Genomic DNA, 13,601 nt, shown 5'->3' with positions numbered 1-13,601 from the left:
TTTAAATTTTATGTTTATATGTAATTTACAAATCACTTTCTAACAGCTTCTACAAGAAAAATAATAATTTTAGAGCCTTTAAATTTAGAAATAAAAAAGAATGTGTTTATCAGTTAGGATAAAAGTAAAAAATAACTTTTGTTTTATTTGTACTTTGGTGAGAAAAGTTTCTGAAACCTTTTTGGTCAAAGAAAACAAAAATTTGAGATAAAAACTTTAAAATTTAACTTTTAAAAATACAATTTTGTGGAAACATTTTTCTATTTTATTATAAACTAAATTTTTAATATATCACGATAATTATTGTAAGGGTATTGGCACCAAAAAAGTCATATTTTTATTATGTCATAGTAATTATAACAATTATTTATTTCAAAAAACTTCTATCAACTGAAAAATTTAGCATTATTATTAGTATGATGAAGTAAATAAAAATGATTTATTATAATCTATGAAATTCTCTAGACAATACAAATTCAAATTTTAGAATCTGATAAATATAAACATTTCTTGACGATTATTTTATTTGTTATTAGACAAATCAACAGAAACCATAATGCTTTAATTTTTAATATATTGATTAAAATTTAAATTTATAAATATGATTTTTTACAATAATTTCAATTAATTTATAAAAATTTATTAGTTTAAAAAAATATTATGGTTCAAAGTTGTTTTATTGGGTTTTTATTACTACCTGTAGCTATTTTTTTGCCGGTTTGTTTTGATGTTAAAAGTTAATAAATTTTTTTCTTTAGCCTTTAGCTATTATTATTGATAAAGGTTGTGGAAGTCATTTATTTGTTAATTGTATACTAACGGCTTTTTTTTTAATACCTGGTATTATCAATGCCCTTCTGGTATTATACTGTTTTGAAAGTACAAACTACGATGAAAAGGATAATATTAACCAAGGAGCAAACATTAATAAAACTATAAATCAAAAACTTAAAAATTATAATGATGCTAAAAGTATAATTATAGTATGATTAAAGTAGTGTAAAATTTTGTTTTTAATTAATGTGTCAAATATTTTATATGATATACTAATTTTGAATTAGGTATTATTACATCAATTTATATATAAATATTATCAAAGTGACTTTTAAATGTTATTACACTGTTAACAGTTTTGAACGTTGTTTTAAATATTTGTGCTTATTTTTTTTAAAATAAAAATACTATTTGACAATGCATAACTTGTGTTTTTGATTTTAAAGATAAAAATATTTTTTGATACATCATCAAATTCAATCACTGAAAATCAAATATATTTTTAGGTTTCTATTCAATATTTAGTTTTTAACCTTGGATTCAAAATATATTATTATTTGATTGACATTAAAAATTTTATTGAAAAATAAAATAACAATATTGTCTAGGTTCATTTTTTTTTATTATTTCAATATATACAATCAAATTATATAAAATATATATTAGTTACCATGATTCAATAATCTGATTGAAACGTCCAATTATTAAATCATACATTAATTCTCTTGTTTGATGAACTATTGAAAAATGTGAATTACTATTTCTGGAAAAATTTGCATCTGCAAATTTTAAATTACTACATCCATTACCACAACAATTAACTCCTACAAGTCCATCTTCACGAGATAATATCCCAAATGTATGTCGACCTTCAAATTTAACCGATTGATTATTTAATTCTTGAAGAAATTTGGAACGACAATGCATTCCATTAACTAAGTTACAGGCAAAATTACTTGAGTGAATCGTAGCACAAGACTCAAAACCATGTGTCACTCCAGCAACACTTATATATGTATGAATATAATTTGTCAATGGAATACCTATTTCTTCACCAGTATCTACACATTTACCACCAAATATAGCTTTTCTTGTTATTGCAGCACCCATAGAATAACCTAAAATTAAAATAAAAAATATTATTTTATCAAAATATTAGATAAAAATACTTACCAATAACATCAACGGTACTATTAGCATAATTAATTACTGCTTCAATTAATTTTCTTACAATTTTAACATCTTGACAAAACATTGGTTTTTGCAGTAATGGTGTTTGCCCTCCATCACCAAATGTTGTTCCATATAATTCACTATTTTGATATCCTCTTGACATAAACATTTTACGATGTGGTTTAAAAATTCCTGCTCTCAACATTGTTCCATGTATAAAAATTACAGGTCTCCTTTTAATTACCTCTTTTGGAGATATTTTTCCACCAAAACTTCCTAACATATTAGATCCCATATCTAATCTTTCAATTGTCTCTAAATATTTTTGTCCATATTTAGTTAAAATAAATTCCCGAAAATCTTCCGTAAATTCAGGGGTAACATAAATAATTAGAAATATAAAAAAAATAAATTGTTGTAAAATCATTCTTCAAATTTTTAATTTAATAATATTTGTATTCTAAAATAAAACTTTTATACCAAAATATTAATTTATATTTTTTTGATAGTATATTATCAAATTTTATTTTCAAAATATAATCATATATATATTAAAGTAAAAATAATTTTATTAAAAAGTGAATTTACAACTAAGGTGTTTTCTGTTATAATAGTAAAAATTGTTGAAATATACTAATACACTTTAACATCATAATCAAATAATAAGTTTATTATTTTTTTTTTATTGAAAAAAAAAAACTACTTTTAACAATTAATTGCAATAGAGCAATGATTAATGTGAATTTCTTTAGAAACGTTGATTTAAAAATAAATCATATGAAAAAATACTTCTGTTTGAGCTTAAAATTTTCTTTTTTATAACTTTTATTTGGATAATTGATAAAAATTATTAAAATGGGTGTATTTATTCTTAGAATTAAAGCAGTTGGAAAAATCTCAACAGGCTACAAAATTTTTATTTCAAGGTCACACACAAGAAGCACATTTAGCACCATTTTATTGTCAAAAATGGTTTCCCGTTTTAAAAATTGCTACATAATTTAATCAACCATATTGAATATTTATGAATGTTCAATAAAATATACTTGTTTTAAGTTTAAAATAATATAAATTGTGTTTAGACTTTGTAGCTTATAAATAAAATTAGTTTGTAAATGTTGTATTTTTTTGTGATAAAAATATCCATATATAATTATTTTAGTTTTATTAAAAAAAGAACCTTCGAGAAGTGTTAATTAGAAAATAACTAATTTTAAAAAGTAATAAAGGTATTTTTTAATCATATTGACTCATTTTTGTGCAATTGTTTTGTAAATTTTAGTGCTGTTATGTACTTTTTCTGTAATTCTAATGCATCAACAATTAATTAATAGTACAAAACATTTTTTATTTCTTTAATAACAATATTTATGAAAAATGTTTATTATAAAATCGATATCTTAAACAGTTGTGATTTTTTTAATAATAATATGATAATAAAACGTCCAAAAAGTAAGAAAAAAAAGAAAAAGAAGAGTATATATCCAATGACAATGCTGACAAAAGAAACTAATATAATCATGTAATAAAGTTATATACTTCCATTGATAAGTAACTTAATAATTTAACATTGCAATCACTTGTCATCAATATCACTTCATTTTGATCATTTTATTCAATCCTTTTTAACTTGCTGATTTTAAAGAAAAAATTATATGTCTTACAATTTAAATTTTACAAAATATTTTATTTTATTATTATTAAAAAAAGTTTATGAATTATTTTTTTAGATTGGAATTATGAAAAAACCTTATGATACTATTGGCATTCCACCACCATCAAATGACTATCAAGATTTTCAATTTAAAAGAGAAAAAATTTATCAATTTAATGTTAAAAATTATGATCAAAAAAAAAGTAACTTTAAATTATATATAATTTTTTGCCTCTCTGTTTTCCTAACAACATCATTAGTTGTAAAATTAATTAAAATTTATTCTACAACTACTATAATTGAAAAATCACAACTTACCAGCTTCATGTGTGATTTTAATAATAAAGAGTATAAAGAATTAATGTCACATAGCGGAATTAGTAATGAAAAAAGAAAATTTACTTGTGATTTTTTGAAATTTCTAGATAAATTTAATAAAAATTATAATACAATTAATGAAAAAAAAAGTCGTTTTGAACATTTTTTAAATAACATTCAAATAGTTAATGAAAAAAATAATGCTGAAAATGATGTTGTTTTTAAAATTAATAAATATGCTGATTGGAGTGATGATGAATTGAGGCAATTATTGATGAGTGATGAAGAAATTAAGGATATGGAGAATATGACATTGGTAGATCCATTTATAGAAAGTTCATTTCTTCCAATAGAATCATTAGGTAATGATACAATATCCAACTTTGATTGGAGAGAAAAAAATGTCGTGACAGCAGTTAAAGATCAAGGAAAATGTGGAAGTTGCGCATTTTTTGCAAATGTTGCTGTTATTGAATCAGCCAATGCCATAAAAGGTGAACCACTAGCAAGATTAAGTGAGCAGGAATTATTAGATTGTGATAAAAAAGATAATGGTTGTAATGGTGCAAATCGTGTCAATATTTTTAAACATGTTCAAAGAAATGGTATCGTATATGAAAATTATTATCAATATAAGGGTGAACAAAAAGAATGTAGAAGTATGATAGGAAAACCAAGAGTTTATATATCAGGATATAAATATTTAGGAAGAAATGAAGATAATTGGATTAGATATCTTAAAGAAAAAGGTCCATTTAGTGTTGGTGTTCAGGTTCCAAAACAAATGTACTATTATTCATCAGGAGTATTTAATCCAACATTAGAAGATTGTAAAGAAAAATCAATGGGTAGTCATGCAATGGCTGTTGTTGGTTATGGTGAAGAAAATGGACAAAAATATTGGTTATTAAAAAATTCATGGGGACAAGGGTATGGTATTGAAAATGGTTTTATTAAAATGAGGCGTGGTGTTAACTCTTGTGGAATTGCCAATTATGCTTATGGTGTTGAAATTTAATAATTAATATATTTTTCTACACATATATAGTTGTTATATATGATAAAATAATTTAAAAAGTTTATAAAAGTAATAACAATAAAAAATATTTATATATATATTCAAATTTGAATATTAATTTTATTCTTCATCATTATTTAATGTATAAAAATCATCTTTAAAACTTGAAATATTTTTCATACTTCTGTTTGACATTAAATTTGAACTATTATTACTATATGAATTTGAATAAATATTATTTGTTTTAACATTTTTCATATTTACTAAAGCTTGCCCCTCACTCCACCATCCTTTTTCAGCACCCTCAAAAGGATTCTTTTTTTCTTTAGGACTCAATTCTTCAACTGGTATAATTTTACTTTCATATGGAATTGGTTTTTTGTCCCAAATTCCAGTTGGTTTCATTTCTTGCATTTTTTTTCTTAACATTTCTTTACGATCTTTTCCAACAGTATTTGGTCTTTTAACTTCATTATCCTCATATACATTTTCAGAGGTTTTTTTACTCTTATAACTTGATAAAGAATCCCTATCATCTTTATCAATTAATTCATTATTATTGGATAACATTTTTATTGAATTATTTGATTCATTAGAAATTTTTGAATGGATAGATTTATCGGAAAGTATGGAATTTTCTCTATATGATGACACCTGTGAAATACTCCTTGATATCTCTTTTTCATTTTCTTCAATCATACTTTGCTCATCATCCATTTGAAAATTTGACAAAGATGATACTTTATTTTCATTATCCTTGTACTTATTATCTTGTAAAAAATTGTCAAAATTTTTTAAATTCCTGTTAAAATAATCCTTAAAATTAATATCATTACCGTCATCATTAACATTTCCTTTTCTATTTATACATCCACCAACGTGAAATTTAGAACCAGGTATATGACCTGTATAACCTGAATATAAAGTAATTTATATTTTTACTCACCTTTTTATATTTTTATTACTTACCGGGTATCGGAGATGACTTTCTATAATATGCCATTTGATAAAATATAATCTCTAAAGATAATAAAATTACTATAAATTAAACTATCTTAAATGTTGTTTTACAATCATCTTTCTTTTTTTTTTAAATTAGTTTGCTATGGGTAACATATTGTTGCCATAGAATTTATAACAATACATCTTATAATAAATCAAAAAAATTTTTACAATTTATTGTTCCTGAAAACAATTTATCTTGGACAAATAATAAATTTAAAATATGTTTAACAAAAAACTTTTTTATTTTAAAACATTATAAACATATGTTATTGTGTTCATAAATATTTAAAAATTGTACAACATAACTATAAAAATTTAATAATCATTTAAATTATTTTGAAAAACATTTTTTTTTTATAAAAATATTTTGAAATTTAGTAAATACAGAGAAAAATACCAGACTAATATAAATATATCTATATAAATATAAGTGACTATCTAACTCGTGTCCTTTGAATCAACCCGTTCTAAAGTATTGCTTTTCAATTTGTTATCTTCTATTTCAATGAGTCCTTCCTCATTACTTCTAGCAATAAATAATTTAATATTGTTTCCAATATTATCATCATTAGTTTTACTATATTTAGGTTCTTGAAAACCTGCCTCAGTTTCAGAAAAAAGTTCCGCTATAACATTATCCACATTGACTCTTGTTCTTTGAACACGAGAATTTGCTGAAGTATTATTGTTTGTTGTAAGTGTTAATAGACGGTCATCGGATAGTCTTCTTGATGATCCTTGGCAATGATTTTGATTAAGATTAGTAATAATAGAATTTTTACCTGATTCATTTGTAGATAAATCATAACTACAAATTTCAGTTATATCTTGACAGACAGGTGTTATAGAAGATGATTGAGACAAAGGTTGTTCTTCATACTCGATATTCGAAGAATATCTTTTATCATATACATTATTTACAGAAATATCAAGAGAGCTTCTATGAATATCGACAATCTGAGTTGGTGCTTTTCTGTCAGATGGATTTAATTCCTGATTTGGTATATTTACATATTTTGGTGAGGGAACTTTAAAAAATGGATCTGCACTATTATGAAGCATAGTTACTCTTACTATGATTCTTGAATTATCTTGCCTATGATCACCACCATATCCATCTAAAAGGTATCCCTTTTCAATACCCTCAACACCAGATGCAGCAAATTCACTTAAATTAATGTCAGCAAATCCCAACTTTCTTGCAATTTTTCCACCTTTTGCTTCCTATAAGTAAATTTTAAATTAATAATATATGAAGAAAAAAAAATAGTTAACCTACTCTTTGGATAGAAATTTTAATTATACATTTTTTTAAAACACCAGTACTAGGATCAGTTGCTATTTTAACCGGAAATTGAAATCTTTTTTCCCAGTTAACTCTATGATTATTCACCTCTTTATGTTCAGTTTCTCCTCTAAATTTTCCATTTTCATTTAATTTTACCTTAGCAAATAAAATCCCATTTAATAATGAAACATCAGTCAACTGAACAATCTGAATGTCAACAGTAAATTTAAGGATTAATGGTCTTTTTTTAAAGACCATTATAAAAGAATTAGTAATAAACTTAATTAGTTAATATTAAATGACTATAGGTAATACAGTTTTTTTTTTTTGTTCTCCAATCAACTCACAAACATTATAAGTAATGTTTTGTTTAATAACGTTTCATTTAAATAATCCAAAATCTCTACAAACTTGTTAAAATATCTATTCTATTGATTCTAAAAAGTAAATAAAATATCTTTACATTATATAAAATATTATAATTAAATTTTCGAAAATACTTTTTTTAAAAGTGATGTTATACAGAACAGACATAAAAAAAAATTTAAAGATTATTGGATATCAAAATAACTATTAATTTCAGAGCATTTATAAATATTTTTCTCAATAATATAACACATACCATCTGAATTACAATAAGTTATATAGATAATATATTTGACATATTAAAATATATATTGAAAATACAAACAAGTTTTCATCATCTTATTTACAATATGTAAGATCGTACCAATCATCAATAGTATAATACTATAGCCTCCTTTGCCTCAATAATAAACACGAACGTAGTAATTTCACACAAATGAATTTATTATTTGAACAAAAGCAGTAATTTTAACTGTAGATTTTATTGGGAAAAAAAAAATTCTACTTCTGAAGAAAGAAACAAAAGTAAATTCTCTAAGTAAATAAAAATATTTCTATATTTCTCTTGATCAGATAAAAGTTAGGCTCATTTAAAATTTAAATTTTACCATAAAAAAATAATTGATAATAAAATTTCTTAACTAATTAAAAGTTTCCTTTTTGATTAATCACTTTTTTTTAAAATAAAAATTTTTGTTACCAATATCGAAGGAACAATTAAATTTTAAAACTACCAATTATCATTTTAGTGTAAAATAATAATATTACTTTTAAAAAAAATTAACTTAATTTATTTACTTACTAAATGTATAACATAAAATTGATTGAACCAATAAAAATACCTATCAAAAAAACAGTTGTAAACTAGCAATAAATGATGAAACAAAAAAAGTTGAGCCATAAAGATAATAGAGGTAAATTACAAAGTAATAGTATAATATTTATCATGTGATTATACTTTACTATTATATTTAATATTACCTTTTACAAGCATTAATAGAAAAGTATAAATAGCATATCTAAACAAAGTTACTAGAAAAAAAAAAAAAGAAGAGGGACGCCTACATATAATCCACAAAAAGCTTTTAACTCCTAAAGACAAATACAATTGATAAATTTTTTTATAAATTTAACTTTTTATTATATTGATTGATTTAGACATCAAATTTCTTTATTCATAAAAAAATAGACCTCTAAATTATATTAAAGATTACTTAGAAAATTAAAATTATCTCAATCTATTCTTTTTTTATTTAATTTTTAAATAAAAAAAACAAAATTTCAAGATATTTATCAAAGTTAATATAAATATAAACTATAAAAAAGTAACAAATATATAAATAATTTTTAAAAGATAAATATTTCAACACTATTGATAGGATATATCAAAATAAATATATAAAAATAACTGAAAATTTTAAAGCATCCACTTTAATATGAAGGGTTTTGATAACGAAAATAATAATACACTTGGAAAAATGTACATTAATATTATAATCGAAAGAAAAACAATAATTTTTATTTTAATATTTTTATAACTAAATATATTGGAAAAAATTTTATATTTAATATTTTTTGTTTAAAGATTTGATATATTATATATAATTTTTTTATATAAAAAAAACTTTAGAATATATTATATTTTATAATTTTTTTTAAGTATATAAAAATAATTTATTGAATCCTATTATAGTACATTAAATGAAGATGGAAAATTTTTATATTACAAATGTTAATTTTTTTTTTAAACAAAATTAATTTTAGATAGAAAATATTATATACAAAGTTTTTATTAAATATTTACATTATATTTTAAAAAGAAATGAATAGTTATAAATAATCATTTAAGGCCCTATCATTTATTGGTTTTATAAGAAATGTACAAATTTTATCATTAAATATATATAATGATAAAATGTTTATAAATATATATTAAAATTATATTTTAGATTAGTTTTAAATACTCTAGATAATAGAAAAAATAAAGTAAATAAAATATTAATTTATTAAAATTTTTTTATTATCATTGGATGAAAAATTTTTTCTTATTATAAACTAACATTTTTGGACTGTTAATTTATTTATAATATTTTTACAGGCGATGCAATGTTTAAAGTATTGCGTCAAAAGCTAACTAAAGATGGTGATAATGGGATTTTTCAAAAAAGTACAAAGACACCACCAGGTGTTAAAAAAATTGAAAAAGAACTTCAGAAGAGATATGCTAATGGGGTAAATTTTAATATGAAAATTATTATTAGAGGTGATAGAAATGTTGGAAAAACAGCATTATTTAATAGATTACAGGGAAAACCATTTATTGATAATTATATTGTTACAGAAGAAATTCAGGTAACAAATATAGAATGGAATTATAAAAATACTGATCATATAGTTAAAGTTGAGGTATGGGATGTTGTTGATGAAGGTAAAAAACGTAATGTTGTTTCTGAAGACATTCGTGGTACCCTTAAATTAAATAACAATTCAACTTTTGATACTATAGCTTGTGATGCATCTGTTATAGATGTATATAAAAATACTCATGGTGTTATATTTATTTTTGATATAACAAAAAATTGGACCTGGCAATATGTTCAAAGAGAACTTAGTAAAATTGATAAAAAAATACCTGTTCTGATAATGGCTAATAAAAATGATCTTGATAGTGAACGAGTTATTGAAGATGAAACATGTGAGTATTTTTTAAAAGAACTTGAAAGAACTAATATTTTATTTACATCATCATCTATGAAAACAGCACATGGTCTTCGATATTTACATTCTTTTTTCAATTTACCTTTTTTACACCTTCAAAAAGATGTACTTGAAAGGTGTTTAAAACAAAATCAGTGTGAAATATCACTTGCTTATATGGAATTAAATTCTTTTTATAAAGAAAGTAAGAGGGAACAAGTTAGTGATGATGACAGTTTTATAAATGATCATTATGAAGTTGAAAGTAATCATGTTACTAATGAATGTGTTAACAAATTAAACGAGAAATTTAAAGAAAAAAAGATACTATCTAGTGATGATGACGATGATGATGAATTAGAAGGAAATAATATGGTTGATATGTACGAGGATGACTTTGATAGTGCAGATGATTTTAATCAAAAATTAAAGATGTCAACGGAAATTTTAAAATGTAAAAATTGGGATAATTCAACGGAACCATCAAATGTTAATCAAAATCAAGATATTTCATATAACAAAGATTTATGTGGTAAAAACCTTAATTATGGGAAAAATGAGTTATTTATTGAAGATTTTACCAGTAAATCCTCCGACAACACCGAATGTAACATTGTAAAAATTAAAAGTATTTCATCAACAGAAATTTCTGATTTTGAAATAGATAATATAAAAGAGCGTAGTTCTAATGAAAATTCAGTAGCATGTAGTGACATTCCAAATAAAGTACAAACTACAACAAATATTTCATCAGAATTATCAGGAATATTTAATAATAGTAGTGATAAATCAACTAGTAGTTGTAATTTGGATGTAAAAAAAAAATCTAAAAAAATTAAAAAGGAAAAAAGAAAAAAATCTCAAGGTAATAATAAAATATATAAAAGAAAAACAGAAGAAGAGATTATTGAAATTAATAAAATAAAACAAAAAAATCTTCTTATTGAAGATTCTTTTTCAAGTATTAATAATGATATTATTTGTGAATATGATCCTATATAGGTAAAAATAATATATATATATTGGTGATGAATTTAAAAAAAAAAGATCTCAAAAGTTTTTTTTCATTAAAATTATTATTTTGATAAATTTTTAAATATAATTTTACTAATATTTTTTTTATATATATCAAAATAAATAATAATAAAGTAATATGACAATAAAAAGTTTATATTCAAGAGTAATAATCAAATACTTAGGAATTGTAATTCTATCAACTAGAAAACAAGATTAATAATAAAGCGTTTATGACTACTTATAATTGTTAGATTTATAAATATGATATACTTCTATTTTGAAATTATTCATATATTTAACATTATGTAACAACAACTTTTTTTTTTACTTCCAATAAACATTTATCTTCCTTTAAATTATTAGTAATAAAATTAAATGTTAAAAATTTACAAAGGATTATTTCTATACATAAAATATGAAATACAATATATTTTTTTTTCAAAAGCCGATTATATATTTCAACATTATTGAGAAATAAAAGCAAATGTTGATATGATAATTAAAAAAAGCAAGTTGTAGATAACTTTTAAATGAACATTTTTATTATATTTTTGCATTAATCATCCAAATAAAATTATTTTTTAATTTTATAAAAATTTTAAAATGAAGAAATATTTTATTGTAAGGTTTCCTAATTCTAATAAATATTATTTAACAAAATATCCCTTTCAAAACAATTATTTATCTTTTATTAAAAGCAAATATTTTATTATGTTAATATCAGTTTAAAATTTGTAAAATTAAAAAAAAAACAACACTTTTTACTGTAAAATTTAAAAAATATTCATTTTAAAAATAAAATAAATATTGTAAAACAAATATTATTTATAAAGTTATTTTTGCGTTATAACTAAATAAGGAAAGAATAAAATGATATGCAATAAAAATATATTCATAAATAATGATAGCTTGATCTATAAAACCAGTTTATACTTTGAACAAATATTGCTATGAATGATAAATTATAAGTATGATGTTGTTTAATAAAATTGATTTGGTAAAGAAAAAAAATTTTTTTTATGCTGGTAACCTCAAAAATATTTCTATTATAATGAAACTTTTGCATAAAAAGTATAGTTAATTTTTATAAATCAAAATATAAGAGATTAATATTAATTTTAATTTTTTAAAACAGTAAAAAAGTAAAAAATAACAAACAACTATATAAATATATAGAAATTTTTGTTGAAAGAATAACATTTATTGAAAAGGCATTATTTCTATACTTTTCCAATTCACTTTTTTCAATGTATTTCTTTTTGTAACTCTTAACATTTTCTAAATTATTCTTTTTAATTTTTGAAAAATTTTCATTTTCAATATCATAAGTAACCTAAAAAAAATATATTTATATATCTAATGACAAATATTTAGGAAAAAAAACATTACATTTAACATTTCAGCAATTCTATTTAATTTTTTTATATAATCACTTTCTGTTCCCTCTGACTTTGCTATTACATCAAATACTTCTTTTATTTTTTCACTTCTTCTAGATATAATTGGTACCCATGAAACGTGCGGTGGATTTGTATCTTAAAAATTTAAATTTAATTTAAAAATATATAACACATGAATTTATAATATAAATTTTTAATCATAATTATTTTTTTTTATTTTTACAATAATAATAATTAATACATTACCTCCATCGTGATAGTCACTCTCAATAACTTTATTTTCAATTTTATTTGATATCATGAGTATAAAGAGAAAAATTTGAGAATACATAATATATAAAAAAATTCCTATAAATAGGTGTTATATAATAAAATAATTGGAATTTTTTTAAATATTTAAAGTAATCTATAATATATGTATATATTTTTATAAGAAAAATATTTAAAATTGTTAAAACTATACAATATACAAAAGAAAATTTTTTTTTTGTTTATTCTTTTTACAAGAAAACATTAAACACAATCTGATATATGATACTTTCTTTTTTTTTATTAAGAAAAAATAAGACAACACAAATATACCCCAATATATTATAATTATAAATTAAGTAAATCTACATTATTAAAATGAAATATCCATCATATCATAAATAAATTTTAACACAATCATTAAAATTAAAATTATTTTTAACACTATTAAATAAGATATTAATATATTTTCTTAAAAAATATTACATATAATATGTTGTAACTATATGCTATCAAGATAACATCGTTAAATAAATATTTAAAGATTTAAAGAAAAAATATCAATTTGTAAATTTTAATAAAAAAAAATTATTTTTTATTTATATGAAAATATTGACTATATTGGATGAATATTAGATATAT

At 21.2% G+C, this 13,601-nt stretch overlaps 7 protein-coding genes across 7 annotated transcripts; 3 read left to right on the top strand and 4 right to left on the bottom strand.

Moving 5' to 3' along the window:
* Positions 1–660: 660 nt before the first annotated feature.
* Positions 661–989, top strand: SRAE_1000180300 (Proteolipid membrane potential modulator family-containing protein; the record flags this gene model as incomplete). The annotated part of the gene is made up of 2 exons (XM_024648802.1): positions 661–717; positions 759–989. 2 exons carry the CDS (start codon positions 661–663, stop codon positions 987–989), a joined length of 288 nt encoding a protein of 95 aa, XP_024502744.1.
* Positions 990–1,440: 451 nt separating this feature from the next.
* On the bottom strand, positions 1,441–2,374 carry SRAE_1000180200 (Lipase EstA/Esterase EstB family-containing protein; the record flags this gene model as incomplete). Its single annotated transcript, XM_024648801.1, has 2 exons — positions 1,441–1,892; positions 1,948–2,374. The coding sequence occupies 2 exons, from the start codon at positions 2,372–2,374 to the stop codon at positions 1,441–1,443; spliced, it is 879 nt and encodes a 292-aa protein (XP_024502743.1).
* Positions 2,375–3,686: 1,312 nt separating this feature from the next.
* SRAE_1000180100 (Cathepsin F) lies at positions 3,687–4,937 on the top strand (the record flags this gene model as incomplete). The annotated part of the gene is made up of 1 exon (XM_024648800.1): positions 3,687–4,937. One exon carries the CDS (start codon positions 3,687–3,689, stop codon positions 4,935–4,937), a length of 1,251 nt encoding a protein of 416 aa, XP_024502742.1.
* A 120-nt stretch (positions 4,938–5,057) lies between these two features.
* Positions 5,058–5,940, bottom strand: SRAE_1000180000 (Hypothetical protein; the record flags this gene model as incomplete). Its single annotated transcript, XM_024648799.1, has 2 exons — positions 5,058–5,851; positions 5,907–5,940. 2 exons carry the CDS (start codon positions 5,938–5,940, stop codon positions 5,058–5,060), a joined length of 828 nt encoding a protein of 275 aa, XP_024502741.1.
* Positions 5,941–6,380: 440 nt separating this feature from the next.
* On the bottom strand, positions 6,381–7,488 carry SRAE_1000179900 (EEIG1/EHBP1 N-terminal domain-containing protein; the record flags this gene model as incomplete). Its single annotated transcript, XM_024648798.1, has 3 exons — positions 6,381–6,679; positions 6,725–7,166; positions 7,222–7,488. 3 exons carry the CDS (start codon positions 7,486–7,488, stop codon positions 6,381–6,383), a joined length of 1,008 nt encoding a protein of 335 aa, XP_024502740.1.
* A 2,329-nt stretch (positions 7,489–9,817) lies between these two features.
* Positions 9,818–11,295, top strand: SRAE_1000179800 (Rab-like protein 6; the record flags this gene model as incomplete). The annotated part of the gene is made up of 3 exons (XM_024648797.1): positions 9,818–9,828; positions 9,938–9,948; positions 9,992–11,295. 3 exons carry the CDS (start codon positions 9,818–9,820, stop codon positions 11,293–11,295), a joined length of 1,326 nt encoding a protein of 441 aa, XP_024502739.1.
* A 1,141-nt stretch (positions 11,296–12,436) lies between these two features.
* On the bottom strand, positions 12,437–13,011 carry SRAE_1000179700 (Hypothetical protein; the record flags this gene model as incomplete). Its single annotated transcript, XM_024648795.1, has 3 exons — positions 12,437–12,643; positions 12,700–12,845; positions 12,957–13,011. The coding sequence occupies 3 exons, from the start codon at positions 13,009–13,011 to the stop codon at positions 12,437–12,439; spliced, it is 408 nt and encodes a 135-aa protein (XP_024502738.1).
* Positions 13,012–13,601: the final 590 nt, after the last annotated feature.

This window comes from Strongyloides ratti (genome assembly GCF_001040885.1).
Source record: "Strongyloides ratti genome assembly S_ratti_ED321, chromosome : 1".
Classification (NCBI taxonomy): Eukaryota; Metazoa; Nematoda; class Chromadorea; order Rhabditida; family Strongyloididae; genus Strongyloides; species Strongyloides ratti.
Note: the sequence above shows the minus strand (reverse complement) of the source record. Positions and strands in the feature narration are given on the sequence as shown.